The 17,974-nt window shown below is 38.9% G+C and overlaps 1 protein-coding gene across 1 annotated transcript in view; it reads right to left on the bottom strand.

The window, feature by feature from the left end:
• Positions 1–7,936: 7,936 nt before the first annotated feature.
• Positions 7,937–17,974, bottom strand: part of SLC22A16 (solute carrier family 22 (organic cation/carnitine transporter), member 16) — a 14,154-nt gene continuing 4,116 nt past the window's right edge. Inside the window, exons 3-7 of the mRNA XM_009079231.1 lie at positions 16,346–16,895; positions 14,332–14,459; positions 13,853–13,962; positions 13,255–13,354; positions 7,937–8,232 (exon numbers count right to left, since the gene is read on the bottom strand). Of these exons, the coding sequence (XP_009077479.1) occupies positions 8,020–8,232; positions 13,255–13,354; positions 13,853–13,962; positions 14,332–14,459; positions 16,346–16,895 (1,101 nt within the window). The 3' untranslated portion in view covers positions 7,937–8,019. The remainder of the gene's footprint in view (positions 8,233–13,254; positions 13,355–13,852; positions 13,963–14,331; positions 14,460–16,345; positions 16,896–17,974) is intronic.

Below are 17,974 nucleotides of genomic sequence, written 5' to 3'. Positions count from 1 at the left end.
CCCCTGCCAGAACTCTGTCCTCGCTATTTGCCCGGTGTGCTCAGCGGGACCCGCCGTGCTGCAGGGAATACATTGTCCCTTCTCCTCTCCCCCCGACAATTCTGGGTGTTTCTGAAGCTGCCCCAGGATTGCACAGCGTTGAGCGATGGTGCGGGCGCTCAGCAGCGGCACAGCAGCCGTAGCAGGTCGGGGAGGAATGAGTCCCTGGCAAACCGCGAGTCCCTAATGAGCTCAGCCAGGCAGGACCTGTTTCCAGCAGAAGAGCACAAGTTTGTGAAAAACAAACCCCTCTGCGGGATCGCTGGGATGAAGCTGTATACCGTACACCCCGGTTTGTTGTCTCCAGGGCATTTGCGGCTGGCAGGATATTTTGGCTAATATTTGACAGCCCGAGCGTTTGTCCCTGAAGACACACAGCAGGACAGTGATTGCCAAACACTCCCTTCCAGCCCTGTGGAACAGCATTTGCCATGGATCTTCTGAGCAGGTGCCTTTTCTTCGTGGCCATTTAAATACAGACCAGCAACCATCCGAATGGTTATCTGTACATACAGCAACAGCATGCACAACATATGGCCAACTGTTCTCGCCTCCCAGTCTAGCTCTCTTCTTAAATCATAAAACTAAAGCCATGATATATTACACATACATAATCACTGACCTTTAGAATGCATTTTTTTGGGTTTTTTTTTTCCTTCAACAGTGAAAGAAAGAAGATATCATTCTCCCAAATTATAGCATAGTTTGCTTTTTCTGTCTGTTCTGAAAATAGGGGATTAAGACAGGGAAGGCAGCAGAGAAAAAGAGGTTTGCTTGTTTAGAAATGAAATTGTTGCTAGTGTACTGAAAATGTATGTGATTCTAAGTGATTGCAGAATATCTGCAATAGCTTTGGAGAGGATCCTTTCTCATATGGAAGACTCCATCAAATATAAACTGAGGTTGTAGTGCTTCTGAGATTAAAACTGCCTGCAACTTCTCCTCCTGAGTTTCTACTTCTCTTTGCTTATACCATTGCCAAATTTGAATGATTTGGATTGAAATGTTCTGTGAGGGATGTTTGCGCAAGGCTGGATGTTTCAGGGAATTCCCAGTGTGTCTCTTCCTGAGAAAAAAAATCTGTGGGCTAAAATATTTTGGAAAGGTGAACACATTGTGTTTTGCTAAAGGACCCCATAACTAAATGTACACTATCTTTTAGGATGAAGAAAAAGCTTTGCTTTTTCTTTCTATGTAATCTAGATGTGTGACTTCCTACCATCAATGTTTGTTTGTCTATGCAGGCATCTCTAATGGGAAACAATTTCAGTTCTTTAGTGCTGCCATTGTTTTTCCTGACTCTGTGGTTCCCTAAAATGAACAACACAATATAAAGTGTCTTTGGCCTAACTTCCAGAGCCCTGATAAACTGAAAATGAGCCATTCTGTATTGAGGCCTTCAAGATATGAGAAGTTTTCTGCTACAGATGTTGGTGCTCTCTGGTGAGAGATGGGAAAAAGCACTAGGACAGACAAGAAGCTCTGTATAACAGCCCAACTGCTAAAGACCCCCTGGATGTTTGTGTATGTATTATTGTGTATTGTGCAAAGTATGCCCTTTTGAACTAACAAATAATTGGCTAAATAGTATTCTGAGTGCAACATTCACCTATTTGATTTTGAGAATTCCCCATACAAACTCTGTGATAGTGGCCGTTGTATCCTTTGGCTGAGTGCAAGTCCCGATTTGGGCACGCAGGAGGAGAGCAGCAGCCTTCTGGCACAGAACAGACACAGCCCTGATTGTACTTGGAGCTCTTTCTGAACAATGTCTGGCAGTGGCATCGCAGCACACCACCAAACCAGCTCGAGCAGTGCTTACCAAGTGTTTCCCTTTACCTTAGCATTCCCTTTCCTTTGTGTACTCTCCTGGATAGAGTCCTAATGAAAAGCAGCAATGACCTCTGTGAACACAGCAGTGCTGACCTGTTTCTGATCTTAGGACTGACATGAATCATTTCTCTGCCACATCTTTAACCAGTTCAAAGATCAAATCAAGCATCAGGGTCCACAGCAAGTTACCTTTCAGCAAAGAGTTTCAGCTGTGTCCCAGTTTGCTGTTTTCCCAGGTTTTTTACTTAGTTCTGGGGAAATTCTTTCAACATGAGGAAGAAACCCACAGTATTGACATTCCTATTGAAAAAGTTTGTGAAAATATTTACTGAGAGATTGCACATTTATCCCTAGTTCTTTTGTTATGTTCATGATCACTTCAGTCAAAACCACTTTTTAATCTCATCACTGGCAATGAGACCGTGGAGAGAATCTTTGCAGGAACCACCCCTTGAAGCTGTGTTTTTTTAAATCCTGTGCAAGTCTGTTCATCTCCACATGGAAGATTATGAGGCAATGTTAATAACTAAATGCCTGTGAGCACTCCATGGCTGGATCCTACTCATCTGAAACAAAGACCTGAGCAGTATCCATGCCAGTGTACTAGACAGGAATTCAGAGAGAGGAGCTGATGTCACTAAATGATATATTCCCCATAGCTTCTGATTATTCATAAACCTAGGTTAGTAATTTCTTTGAAAAAACTTGGTTTGTGCACAAACCTCTCTGCAATTATTTTTTACACATACAAAAAGAATATTTCCCCATTTGAGGTGTACACTTTTTAGGCTTGATTTTTCTCAGCTCAATTGAGCTCAGTATATCAGGGGTGATTCAAGTTTCTCAACTTGAGTGAACAACTATTTGGACCATTCACTACAGTTACTTTTCGGGAGGAACATAAATCACCTGGCAAGGACATATAAAGCCTTCAAAACACAAATGATGGAGCCAAGTGATGGGTGTAACTTGATCAGGAAACATAAGATAAACAAAATATGCATGGAAAACTGAGTAACTTGCACTAATTAGAGACTTAAAGCAAGTGGAGAATAAACAGGTTCCTGAGAAGGTCTAAGGGGACAAATAACAAAGAACAGGATTATAAATTGCTGCAATTTCTTATTTTTCTTGCACTGTCTGCCCACACCAATTCCTGCATGAGGAAGCTACAGTTAGTCTTGGTGAGACATTGTAACAGGTTGCCCAGGGACATGGTGGATGCCCCAACCCTGGCAGTGTTCAAGGCCAGGCTGGATGAAGCCTTGAGCAACCTGATCTAGTGAGGAGGTGTCTCTGCCCAGGACAGGGGGAGCTGGGACTAGATGATATGTAATGTCCATTCCAACCCTTAAATTCTATGATTCTGTGATTCTATGATCCTCTGAACACCAAGTGGTCACAAGTACCTTGTTTTATCATTCCTGTAGTTATTCATTCTCTTTCCTGATCAACTCATACCCATTCTACAGCATCTGCAGCTATTTTTGTCACTACTGAATGTGTCCAAGGGACTACTGTCCCAGCCAGATTATATTAAAGGCAGAAAAAGAATTAGAGAATTAAATTATTAAAGACAAAAGAGAATCATAATTCCTCCTGCAACTGAAATGCAAAACGTGTCACATTTTTAATGCACATTTTGTCATAGTTACCACCAAACACATTACCCAAACCTTGGTTTACACCTGCAAACACAAACAGGGAAAAGACACACAGAATCCTTGCCAGCCTGAAACAGGGAATCTCCACAGAATGCTGAAATGTCAGCCAGGATATCTTCATGGGAACATGTACCAAAGTGAGAGTTGCTGACAGGAGTTTGTTAAATGTGGTAAAGGTGTAAAGATTTAAAAAGTGTGTTTGACTTTATTCTTGCACATAATTGCATATAATAAATACACATTTTAAAAAACCATTAACATAATAAATCCACAAATTCTGGACAAACAAATTCCTTCCTATGTGTACAAACTTCCCTCATGTTACCAAAATGCACACTGCACCTGATACAGGATCTTGTACAAAATTATTAGGTTACTAATATAGAGATGTGCTTTAATCTTTCTTCCTGTGAGATACTAACTCACAGGATTTACTGGAATATTTCCTGATAGAATAAACTTGTTCTTTTGTCAACACTATTTTTTCATTGTTTTTTTAGTCTCTGAGTTTAATTCCTCTCCTATGAATTTGTTCTGGGATTCAGACAAGCATCTTGAAGATGTTTGTAAAGGGCATGAGCTGACTTCAGAGCCTCCTTTTTGCAGCCACAAATGTCTTGCTGACACAAAACCTCCATGGCACAAGTGGCCTCACCTTTTCCTAAGCACTTACAAAAGGCCTTTCATGTTGCTGAGCCCAATGCTGCAAAGGCTTCCTAAGTGACTGTACCTGAGGAGTTGGTAAAAATAAGCTGTGAAAGATACAGGAGAATGCCAATGAGTCCTGCACTCCATCCCAGAACTGGGATGTCAGACCTTCTTCTGTTTCCACAGAGCAGCTACACAAAAGCTCTCAGCCTTCAGGCAGAATTCACCCCTTGTTCAGACATTCAGGGTACCACCCAAAATATATGACGACTGCACATAGTTTACATAGTTGCTCTTTTTTCCTACATAGTTGTTTAAACTATAGAATTTTGCACAGACAATTGAAGGGAGTTGTTAAAGTAGAAAATACATCTTTCACATAGTTTAAAATAGCAATTCAAAATAACACATTTACATATTATTTTCCTTAGTTATCATTAAACTAATGATAATTACTCTTATTCCTATATTTAACCCAAAGAAGTATGCCCTTAACAATGATATCAAACTTAGGACAAAATCATTTATCATCGCTCAGTAGTGACCAGCAATTAAGACAGATCAGAATTCTAATTCATGATCTCATAAAACCATTATGTAAATCTAGAGACATTGACCAGCACAATATATTTGCACTAAGATAGAGATGACAAATGCAAACATTAAAGAACTCATAGAGGATTCAGATAAGAAACCATGAAAATGAATTACTTTTATGAGCAACGAGATGAAAATATGCCCCATAGGAACAGAAGCATTTGTTCTCAAACTCAGTGCTCTCTTCCAGGAGGGTTTAGAAAATCTATGAATATTTAAGAGAAAGAAATCCACTCACCCTGGTTTTGCTACATTTATAATGCATGACTAGTGTTCAACATATTTTTGTCCATATGGAAAAAAACAGCAAACAGAAATGCTGGAGACATACAGACACATGCTATTTCCTATTCTTACAGTAATATGCTTCCTTAGGTTAAAGAATGGGATATCCCAAGGCATCCTCTAAGCTGTTCCTGCATGAAATCACAAAAGGTGTACCTGTAGATCAACAAACTTTTTATTTCCAAGGAAAGAATATAAGATCATTAGTTCAGGGAAATTCAGGTGTCATTTGAATCAAAGACCAAATACCAACTGACTTCAGTGACAGGAAGAATTGGCTTTTGAGGTTAAAAACCATCAAGCTATGTTTTGGTCTAGAATCGTAACTAAAATTTAGCTTGTAAACACTATCAGTATGATTGTGTGCTTAAGCTTTTTTCTTTTTTTCCCCCTTTACCTCATGTATACAGATTACAGATGACCAGGTCCTGAATCCCCTCAAGTCAAAGGAACACAGACCATGCACTGGCTCTTCTCAGCAGGGTAACACCCAAATCAGTTATTCAGCAGGTAAGGAAGTAGAAAAATTAATTTTAATTGTCCTTTAGTACCTTGTTAGAAACAGACTGTACTGTTCCCAAAACTCATGACTAATGAGTTTTAAGGCAGTTATACTATTAAAAGAGGGAGAATCAGTGTGAAAGAATCCCAAAATACGGAAAGAACTTGGAACTCTGTGTGTGGTAAGGGTGGTTGTAACATCAGACAGTACCAGTTTAATTCCTTGTTAGGTGTATTGCATGATGTTTGCTTTTTTAGCATGGTTAAACCCTTATTTAAGGCAGGGCATGAAGGGTTTGGCAATAGATCTTGCAGATAAAGAGAGCTATTCTGCTCTGGGAAGTGGAGGGGGATCTGAAAGCAGTGGAAGAATACAAGGTCTGCTCTTCAGCAAAATAAAAAACCACAGTATGCGAGTAATCTGATCTTCAGTCTTCAAAGTATGTATTCAAGTCATTCTCTGAATAATGATGGGATTACTCATGGGGGTAAGGTTAAGAGCTCGGGCTGAACTAGTATCTCTGGACAGAAGCCACAGGATTCTGTGCAGGTCTCTTTGGAGGTTTTCTCTGCAAATACTGGAACACCCACAGAATTGAAGGGAGCATAAAGATTTCTCTCTGCTTTTTATGCAATTATCGCACAGAAAGTCCCTGAACTTAAACATACTGATTTTTGCTTGCTTTGAAGCATATTAGTCCTCATATAGGATATGGTTTTGTCCTAATACTCGGAACAAAATGCTACTTGACACTCTAGGACAGTGAAGTGAGGAATAAAATCTTTAATAAGGGGATATAAACTATCATTCTGGTTTTAGAAGTCATTGAAACTAATATGGCTGTGCACATATAATGGAAAAATGTGACCATTAGGCTCTACAGTATATAGAACATTTATCTCTAGTAGCACAGATGTCTTATTTTGGGGTACACGGCGAATAAGTAAACAAGGAAGACTCGCTTTGATGAGATCATACCATGAGAGAAGGTGAGAAAAGCACTGATTTCAAACAAGGGAGGACTGAATTTGCACAACCCAGGCATGAGAGGACTGTCTGAACCTCAACACTCTGAAGGTTCCTGTGCTGCTCCCCTCAAACCAAGGGTGGCCAAGCAAAGAACATACAGATTCTCAGGCAAGGAAGAAGCCCCCAGGTCTGGAGGTAGACTGAAAAAGGGGGTGTGGGATACAAAGCCATAAAAGTAGCAGCCAGAATGATGTATTTCTATCTATCAGTTTTCTATGGTCCACAGTCACAAGGCAGAATCATTGCACCAATGAGTAAGTGTTGACACACACAAGGTGTAGCAGCAGTGGGATATTTACAGATACTTTGACTAAAACTACTAGAGTGAGACTGGTAGCTCTTCTATCGATCAGTGTCCTCCAGCTACCATTTTTAAAGTTATACTTTTCGAACAGATTTTGTGTGGTGTAATAAGTCAAAAATGAGCTACAGAGAGCTGACCTATGAGAAAAATGGTGTATGAGTACTATGTCTACTAAACATTCAGTAATAACTAAGTCAGTTTTGTGCAGAGAGGCTGAGTAAGAGCCATATGCCATTTACTCTTTTCTACTGATGGCTGTGAAGATCCTGATAGAAGCATTTGGCAAAGTTGATGGTGTAGCTCTTCAAAGCTATGAAAAATCTGATACTAGATCTGAGCTGAAATAAGTGAGAAGAGGAGCACTGAAATAATGGTCTGGAATGAGTACAACTTTAAAAAGGGATCAAGGAGTCTAGTTTTGCCTAAACTAAGACAGCAGCAGATCCAGTGAACATTTTTTCCTATATCATTAATAAAAATATATTTGCCATTCAACAGAATGAATATAGAAACTATTTGCATGTTTTGCAAACTTTGTGTTATTTTTTCAGTCAGAAGCTGTGCCATGGCATACTTTTCTTTGTTAGCAATGGCACCTTTTCTAGTAGAAAACTTGAAAAAAAGAAAAGAATAAATTAGTTAAACATTATTGATATGACTCGATGCAGTGTTCAGTCTTCTCTCTTGAATTGTAACTGAGTTTACCATGTTTTGAAGTCTCCAGCCTGGAAATGTCAGCTGCAAGAGGATGAGAACAGACAGGGCACTTTGTGGTAGGTTTACAAATCTAACTGCAGAAACTGTGAAGCAAAGAATTGGCATATTTTTAACATACATGTAAAAGTAATCAGTTAGAGTAACCATTCCAACTGGCACAGCAAGTCAGACAGGTATTTTAAAGTCTGGGTAAGTTTGACAAAGGATCTTAGCAGTCCTATCAGATTTTCTGCTGTACCTCAGTCATGTGGAAAATGTTTAATATACTTGCTCTATTGAAAAGGCAAGACTGGCTATAAAGTAAAAGGCACAGATATTATAGAACAGTCACATTTCTTGAATACAAAGATCTTATAAATTACATAATGATTAAAATTAGGAACAGCCATTTTGCTGTTGATTTATTTCTCCGTGCTGACTGTTTCTTGACCAAACATCTCTATCTTCTCCAATGCTGCACCGCTGTGTGCTGGAGGAGACTTTCCTGAACAGCTTTTCTTGTTTCTTCCCATTTCTGTAGCTTCCACTAGTGTATTAGTCAATGGTTTTCCCAGTGTTTCTGGAAGCATTATGGTTAATATTCCACTCAGAAGAGCCATGATTCCAACAAGTAACTAGAAGAAACAAACAGTCACTGTAAAGGGTGAAATGTCTTTCAAGTTATGTGTACCTTTGATCTTTGTGTACATTTAAAATAAAGCACAAGGAACTGTAATGTAAAGCAAAGATTCTAAGTCTTAAGTGCTGACTGTATAAAAGTTCTACCTTTCTTTGTTGCATAAATGAAAGATTATGGAGCAGAATTAATGAATGAGCAAGTGAAGCATTTTGTTCACAAGGGATCAATACAGTGCAAGCAGGAATAATTCTGTTTGAGAAAACAATACATATTATCTTCATTTGGTATTTCTACTCCCAGGCATGTATTTAAGAACTGGTTCTAGGATGCCATACACTTATTTTTACATGCATGTTCACAGAGCTCCAATTTCCCTGCCACCTGTAATCTCAATTCACGCTCCAGCTCCTGTGTACCTGGTTCCTCCTGCCCACAGCCAGATCAGAATTTATCAGTATGGCTCGTTGAGCGGGAGCCACAGAAGTGCACATCCTGCTCAGGAGAGCACTTCAGCAGATGATGAGCTAGCTCTCAACAGGAATACTTTGCTAAACTCAGTTTCAAAGAGCTGTTAGGACTGCAGGCATCTACTGACGTTTGCACTGGGACCACATTCTGGATTTGTCCATGGTGTATACAGTTTTGTAACAACAGCTTACTTCAGCATGAGTGATGCCAGGAGCAGGATAATGTGGGGCAGATAGAGGAGCACAAACATACTACAGGAGCATCTGTTCTTTCCCTTCCTATCTGTGTCTTGTTCAATGAGAACAATTCACACTTTCCTCCTTTTAGCACAGAACAGCATTAAAACCCTGACATTCTTCCAACACCAGGCTCTAAAGACCCAAATCTCTCCTGACAGAAATGCTTTCACACAGTACATCATTCCTGGCCTCAGTGTTTTTCCACTCTATGACTGTGCACTTTGACACTGAATTATCCTTATCTTGCCCTATGCTGATTCTCAAGTCTGTCCTGTGCTTAATGCTTTCTTTCCAAGGGTGAGGGAGAACATTTGTAATTACTCTGCCTACATTTCTTGCACAGAGCTTGAGACAAGAACTGGCCAGGTATCACCTGCAGCTAAGCCAGACTTTAAGTCAGAAAGGTGCTTTAAAATCACAATTCTTTTTGTAACCTTGAACAGTGCTATTTCCATGCACTTGCAACCATGCTGGTTTTGCTTCCCTTCCCCTCCAAAAGCAGAGGACAGTTTGTCTGAAGCATTCTTCTGAGAAGCAAAAGTCACACTGCTGCATACTCTTTTTTTGCACTAAATATAGAGGCTGACAAAATAAAAAAAGTAAGCAAAATACTGTTGCATACTACAAAGTGCAAATAAAATAGTTATTCTCTTACCATGAAAGTTTAAAAACAAATCCTAGCAATAATAGGACCGGATGAAATGGCACTGAGTGACAAGCTGAGGGAAATCCTTGCAGACATGTATGTGGCAGGAGTGATATTTATAGATATATTCCAAAATATTAAAAATATCACCTCTGAGTGACAACATTCTGCTCTACTATTAAAACATGATTTTCTGCCATGGCAAGACAGGATGAATTGACACAAGGCAGGTACTCCACAGTGACCTATCTTATGCACATCCTTTTGGCTGTCATAAGTTTGTGTCTGAGGATATTGGGGTCTGTGAAACACACTGAAGCTCATGGACACACATACATTTGGAGTGTATGAGAACAGGGTCACTTTTGATACCCAACATAACAAGGTTAAAGCAGCACTGTGTGCTTTGGATATGTGTCTTCTCTGTTTTGGTTAGTCTTTAAACACTTGGCATTCTTCTCACGTTTCCTTTCCTCATGAACCTACCTCTTATTGCCCCACAACTCTCACTGTTCTGTAAACATACATACCACCATCTTTCCTGCCTTTTCATCTCAGCTCTCATAACTCTATTCCATCACATTAGCTTTCTTTTTTCCCCCTATGTGAAAGCTGCTGCATGCTGAGCAATTCAGTGCATTTCCTTTCTCCCTGACCCTACAAAGCATCTTCCATTATTTCCTATGAAAGACAGAATATGAGACAATTAATTACTAGTGTATTACCAAGGTCTTCTAAAATGTCATCTACCTTTTGAAGGGCAATAGCCACACTTACCAATGAAGTTACTCACACTGAGTCAAAGCAGCTCTTTTGCAGTCTTATCTTGGCACACTTCTTCACAAGGCATCTGGCATAATTTAGCCCTTTGCTCGTTACAAATGTGTATATTTTGTAAGTATGTACTATTTAAAATATATATTTCAGTATCAGAAAATGTTCTTCTGATATAGGCAAATGCTTATGGAATGAAGTGTACTATTGCACAAGGCATTTAAGTATGTTTAAGCACCACTGAGGTTAATTTGACAGGTATACCTGCTTAAATGCATTGTGTTTGTAGGGTCTTAATTGGAAAACTGACTTTCTGCTTAGTCAAATTCTCCAAGTGTTCCCAACACTTCAGTACAGACAGCAGCGTCTAACAGCTACCATAAAAAACTTCAAAAAGAGATTTATGATCATTTTTCATATGTTCTCCTCCCTACCTGGAGCAACAATTATAATCTCACAGTGGTCTAAGACCAGGACTTAATATATTTTGTCTAGAACAAAAGGTAATTTGAATTAAACATCCCTACAAAATAATACTTTTACTTCTGAGAACAAACTATTATTGTAGTCTGCTGTTTATATTTATATCCACATCTGATGGCTCTAAAATGTGATCTTATTGACAAAATTTCTACTTCAACAAAAAAGGTCAAATTTTGACCTGAAAATCCACTAGTATTAGACACAGGATTTGCATTCATTTAACTCCAGTCACCTCAGTGGGAGCTGTTAAAATTTCTCATTTATGGTTTATCTGAGAGAAAAGTCTGCTAAAAGGCTATTGTAACATCATTTGTAAGAGCTGCGAAACAGAGATTCTTTTTCTAGAAAGTTCTCACATGAAAAACACACTTGGCAAGTTATTCAAGATTTATAGGCATTCAAATGAGCTGCTTGTAATATTCATAGGTGGCATAACTGCACATGGCTGTCAAACAAACAGCAGTTGTAACTGCTCGACAGTGTTGGTGTAGACAATAGATCAATGTGATATACATCAGTTTACTTACAAATGTAATCCATTTTATTTCATTTCCATTCCCAAACACTTACTTGACCTGAGACTTGGCACGTTACGCTACAGCTCAAGACAAGCCTGTTTAATAATCTGACAAATGCTTTGTAGTATGAGCTAATAGTGGAAACATATTCACTCTGAACTACTACACAACTCTGCAAATACTCTGGATAGTTTTTGTATGCTGAGAGTTGTTCATAGCTGAAATAATTCCTCTGTTTATATTGCCATTTGCACTGCTCTCCAGCATGTTTGAGCACTCCCCATCTGTGGTTTAACTGCAGCACTTCTGCACAGATAAAGCTTATCTCACCCAGTAAAGGCAAAATGCTGACATGAAGAAAACAATGTTCTCTCACGACCACTCTGCTGTGCAAATGTCCCTTTGTCTTTTCGGGGATGATATCTTGGTTTGTGTGGGGCCATTGTTAAGAGAGAGCACATTTTTAGGAGCTTGAGGAAATAAATGAATTTGTGGTCTCCTTCATGCTCTTATTTTTCATCCAAAACAACTGAAAGTAATTAATTTAAATAACTAAATGAGTTCACAAGAATTCTCTGAAGCCAATCTCTAGCATCTATAAATGAAGATTTTGTAGTTGCAAAACCAAGAGGACACAATGCACTTTTTTGGGGGAAATTCCAATGTGACAGACAAAATTAGAGTAAGAATCCAGGTTAAAGGCACATCCCATTACACTTTCACCTTCTGCCATCTATATTCTACATACAACATTGCTGTGCTCATCACAGTGAATTCGAAGGGGGTTTTGAAGGAACTCAAACTATTTTAAAATTATTGATAAACTCTTCTGCACTTACAGTTTTAAAATGAACTTTTTAATTCCTTCTGGTTTTACATATATTGGCATAAATTATCCTTCAGGAGCAAAAAGGGATTGAAGAGCTGCAGGATTTCTAAGCAGCAAATGATTCACAATAGAAATGCAATGAAGAAATGTGATTCATCTCTGAGCAGGAAATACATCAAATATTTTGTCCAAAATGAATCTGCTACATAATACAGACAAAATGTCCAAAGTCCATAAAGGAATGGTCACATCTCTATTTTCTGGGGCAACTGGTGGTAGAAGACAAAACCTAACGGTGACATGACCTGGAGTGACCTAAAAAGTAAGATGTGCTTAATGAATACAAGGTCCTGTTGCTTATCAAAGTCACCATGAACCTCATCAGTACACAATTTCCTTCCTTTTTTTTTATCTAATGAATTGTTTTGTTCAGTTCTTGTAAATGAAAAACACAAAAAGAGCTTTTCAAAGACAAGTATAGTAAGCACAAAGTATTCTTATCTTTTGGGAAACTATTCCAAAGGTGCAATGTCCCAGGGAAGCCATGGAAAATATGAAGGCATAATATAAGAAAAATCAGTCACCTGTGATGAGTTCAAGAATGGAAGGACTATGCCTTTGATAAAGGGTGAGAATCAATCAGGAGCATGGCTAAGAACTGCTAGACTTGCAGAAAAGAAGTATGGACTAAGAGACTTCCTAAATGTCACATGGTAGATGCAATATATTTTTATGGAAAATGTTTCTATCAATTTTATAGTAGGATTCAGTGCATAACTATTTTCCTGCCTCCCATCATAAAAACATTTCAGAATATTTCAGTGATTCAAATTCTCCCTTTTTGCTTTAGCTGCATCTTTGTAAGAATATGAAGTTACTAAACTTTGGGACTTTAAATTTCAAACAAGAATGGTTTATTCAATTTTCTTTTCCAAATAAATGCTCAGCTTTGGTTCCTTTGCCATGTGAAAAACATACTTGGCAAGTTATTGAAGAGAAAGCAAGTGACACATACACCTTTTCAAACCCAGAAACATTCACCACTGAAATAAATACTTACAAGTGGCATGAAAATCCAAACACTTCTCAGGTATACACAGAAAGGTGCAACCACACTTCCTACACGGCACATCATGCTGCCACTTCCAACAGCAAGTGATCTAGGCATAAAGGGATTGATTAAGAATTCTGACAGATAAAGGAATCAATGAGAACTGCACAGACACTTAAAGCATCAGTAGGATTTGTATCTTTAAGGAATCAGACTAGGAATCTGTTGCTATGCCAATGCAAATTTATATTGTAGTGAAATTCATCTGCTTCTGTAATTAAGATTAAAAATATAATTATCATTCAGCACTGATCACAGGATGAACAACCAGGACTTTTAAGAAAGGCATGTAAAATGTTTAAGGAAGTATTGAGTTTTCTTCTAGTTTCCCATTGAAACCAATCAGTGCACATGGAATGGAAAATAAATAAAAAACTATGGTACAGCCAAACACCAGAAAATTCTGAAGCAGCTGAGGAACTCATCCCATCCCAAGTGTTCCAGGTCACCCACACACATGCCAAGAGCTGCTGGATCTGGTGCAGAAACATAACAAAGGTAATAACATCAAAGTAATGAAAAATACATAACTGGCCAAAGTTCTTACCTTACAATTGTTGGGTAGAGTTCTGCTGTGTAGAGATATATAAGGCCAAAGGCCACACCTATTGAAAACTTTCCAGCCATATTTGCTAAGATAATTAATATATTGAAATCCTATTGAAAGAGAACACAAATAAATGTATCACCAGAAAATGACACAGTTCCAAACTCAATTTAAATCCTTTCAAATTGTGACCTTGCTTTAAACAATAAGCAATACTTATAGCTTGCTGTTTTAAAGTTGCTCAGTAAGTTACTAGTGTTCATATCACTTTTAACCAGTCCTGGGAACATTTTACATATGACTCCAGCAATGACAGTGAAACCTGCACTGAAAACACAGAAACCTCAGACTGGTAGCTGCAATTTAAAGCCAGCCTTTAATCAACTATATGATGTAGAAAGAGCAGCTGCATCTACTGACTTAAGAGCCTTTGAAACCAATTTCTACTGTAGGAACACTTTCAACAATATGTGACTAACCTGAGGTATGAACATAATTAAAACACAGATCAGTGCACTTAAAATGAGGAATGGAATGAGTGTGTTTCTCCTCCCCAGTTTGTCCATGGCAATGCAAGCAATGATGTAGCAAGGCAACTCCACAGCACCTGCCAGTGTGAAAGGATTTCGTTATAAGTCATGATTACACAGATTCATGTTTTAACTCTAACTTCCTCTTTATGAGGATTAATTTAAGCTAAGGAGTAATAAGTAAGTAAAGTCTAGAGATAAGCAGAGTTCATTTGTTAACAGAAATGGTGACAGAAAGCAGAAAGGATGACCAAAAATAGGGTAGTGGGAGTGGAGAAGGACAGGGGAAACAGATTTCACAGCACAACTCCAGTTCTCTTTGGGGTGGAAAATTACAGAAAACAGCAAGGCCACAGTTCTGCTTTTATGCCACTGGCACTTGTGGCTGAAAGCTCTACATTTGCTCCTCTTCTCCTTCAGGTATTTTCACATCAAGAGCTTAAGCATGCCCACAAGGAATAGTGTAGTGCCACACTGACACGTGTCTCAGGATTTACCACCTTCCACCTAGACACAGAACTGAAGCCACAGGTGCCTCACTCAGCTTCAGCTCAAAATCAGCCCAAAGTAGAAGGCAAGCAAAGCCACTCTAGGTGCAGTTTTCTGAGCCATCTTCACAAATACAGAGTGCAGTTTCAGCTTTCTCACTTCTCCATAAAAAAAGAGGGCAGATGTTTACAACATCCCACTCCTAGTACAGATCATCTCTTCCCAATGGCTCTTTCCAGAGAAAAACTTCCACAGCTCTAAAGGAACTGGCATTTGGCTAGGACTGTTCACAAACACTGTGTAAACATGATTTGCCCTTAGACAAATTATATTGAGCCTAAGCCAGTTTGGACATGTTTTAAAGCAACTTGCACATGAAGAATGCTACTATGTCTGATGCAAAATCAAGGAAGAACACAAAATACAGCCCTGAACAAATATGCTGCATTCTTTTATTAAGTGCATCTAACATGTCAGTATACCTATAGTGTCAGGAAATAATCTTTTGGGCTTGTGTTGGTAAAAGCAGGTTGCAATTATTCAGTGTTTGTTAGTCTGCTGAAATGTTTTGGAAGAGGTGGATATGGTATATTCCATTGTAACAGTTGTTGTGCAATACTAGCACCCACTCTCCAACACATCAGTCTAACAATACACTGCAATACATGACAAAGCCAACTGGATTCAGGAGAGCCCCATGCTGTGTGCTTATGTACACCATCAGTCACATTCACTTCACTGAGGGTACTCAGCAGCAGAAGGCAATGTGTGTGATTTAAATCTTTGCTGGCTCAGAGCTGTGTCTGACCTAGAGCTTTCTGAAGTCAATGGAACGTTTCCACTGATCTTAACGAACTTTGGATCAGGCCTTGAATGCACTGAGCTGCCTTTATAGACAACTTACATACCAGAGGAATATTACAGTATGAATGACAAAATTAAAATAACATTACAACTTAATTAAAATCATACTTATGCAAAAAATAAAATGATTCTTGCTTCTGAATCATTCAGAATTATGAATCTGTTTTCTACACAGACAAACTCAAAATATCATGACTCTAAGTGATAAAAGGAATATTTTTCCCTCTCCTTTTCCTAGTTTGTGCTTTTAACAGAGCTGTGTGAATTTTGTTTTTGCTGGTATGCTTCCCTTGGTGTTTGTGGGCATCTGCTATATGCTTGCAAGGCAAAGAGGAGACAAACAGAATATGGTTTTACAGCCAGAAAGACAGACAGAGAAGAATTTTGTACACCAACACATTTTAAATTCTTATTTTTGTTAATCAGAAAGAGTGAGATTTGGAGTGAATGATATTCTTCCTGTGTTAGTCAACTTCATGACGAGTTAGCAAGAAACCTTTATGAACAAGGTTCATAACTGAGCAAAGTAAAAATCTGTCAAATGCATAGACATTTCTAAATGTTATGTTTCAGTTCTGTCATTAACAGAATAAGGTGCAAAAATATTTACCTATGAGAAACAGATTTAAATATTCATTGCCTCCTAGGCTGACAGAACTGAGGGAGAAGACGTAGTACCCCAAGCTCCCAGTGAACCAGATCAGCCAGACTGTGATGGTCCTTCTTGCAATTTGCCAGTTACAAAATAGGTCCAAGATGTTGTGCTTCTTTGTTGAGGATGTGTCATTGTCTCCCATTCTGCCACTGACCGGATCATCTTGCTGGACTGAGCACAGTTCAGAAACTTTGCAGGGAGTGCTTACTTTATTCCATCTTGCCATTGTATTAATCACTTTTTGTGCATCTTCATATCTTTCCTCTGACAGGAGCCAAAAAGGTGTTTCTGGGAGCATCCAGCAGCACAAGACAAAGGGAAGAGTTGCTATGGAGAGAAATATCTGATAGACCCACCAGGTGCGAACCAAATATCCCGCGAGTGCCACAACCATGATTCCCATAGCAAAAAAAGCATGGACATGCATAGAAGCCCAGGTTCGTGCTCTAATGCCAACAAATTCAGTCACATAAACAAAAGCCACAACCAGATAGCCACTTGAAACCTGGGGAGGGGTGGGAGAGAGAAAAGAAAAAAACAGAGTGAGGTTTGTATCTACTATCCTTGTGCACCAGCAGTGAAAACAGACAGCTAACAGAGTTCCATATTTGTCACTGTGCTGGCATGTCTCACACTGACAGAAAAAAAAGGTAACCCTGAAAACAAATCAGCTGGAGAAAAAGTTCACTCAAACCTTCAGACTGCTTGGATACTGTGTTTAAAAACGTGAAGTGAATTTGGATGCTCTCTGCAGTGGGGGACAGCCAGCAAGACACACCTGGAAAGGAGCCTAACTTGTTGCTGTCATTAAGCCCTTCCCCTCCAAAAATCAGGTCTCTTAATGACATTGCAAACTGGGAATATGAGGTCCCCTGGAGTAATCGTCACTTCTGAAAATCTTTAACTTGGCTTTTAAGTAGACTATTAATAAACTTCATGTAGGGAACTGCAAATGTACTGAGAATTACCTTCCACACCCACGTAAATGATCTCATTAAATCAAATTGCTTACATAGGGAGATAATCTCATATATACATATGATTATAGGTTATGTTATCAGCAAATGTAATTATTGGCATGTTCCACATTACAGTATTCCTTCATTGAATATATATATTATTGAAAAAAAAAATATATGTATATACACATTTCAATTTCTCTAGCAAGATCAAATTTCTGGTATCTCAAAACATTTCAAAACACAGACAGAAAATCTAGGACCAAAAATATTTTGGTATATTGTTTTGATTCATCAGTTTTCTAGTTAAAAACACTCCAGTTAATAATCTCTGGTTCTGAACCTACCAAAGCTGAGAGGAGAGCTGTGTTGCTCTCGGTGGCACAGGGCTAGAGCTTCAGGCCTGCACCTTGCAAACCAGTCCCAGTAGGCAGTTAAAGCTTACAGCACTGGTCTGGTCAAAGCATTTTGCTCTTCTAAACTGCCACAACCCCTGGCATCAACAACCAAGGCAGTCAGTAGTGAGACTGCTGCAAATCTCACTGTGCAAGGCTGAAATGATGCAGCTTTTCCTGCTAGGAAATTCTTCTGAGCTCTAATCAGGCAAAGGGGGCTCCAAGTGCAA

Source organism: Acanthisitta chloris, unplaced genomic scaffold, assembly GCF_000695815.1.
Source record: "Acanthisitta chloris isolate BGI_N310 unplaced genomic scaffold, ASM69581v1 scaffold41900, whole genome shotgun sequence".
Taxonomy (NCBI): Eukaryota; Metazoa; Chordata; class Aves; order Passeriformes; family Acanthisittidae; genus Acanthisitta; species Acanthisitta chloris.
The sequence above is the reverse complement of the archived record's forward strand: the minus strand, read 5'-3'. Positions and strand labels throughout refer to the sequence as shown.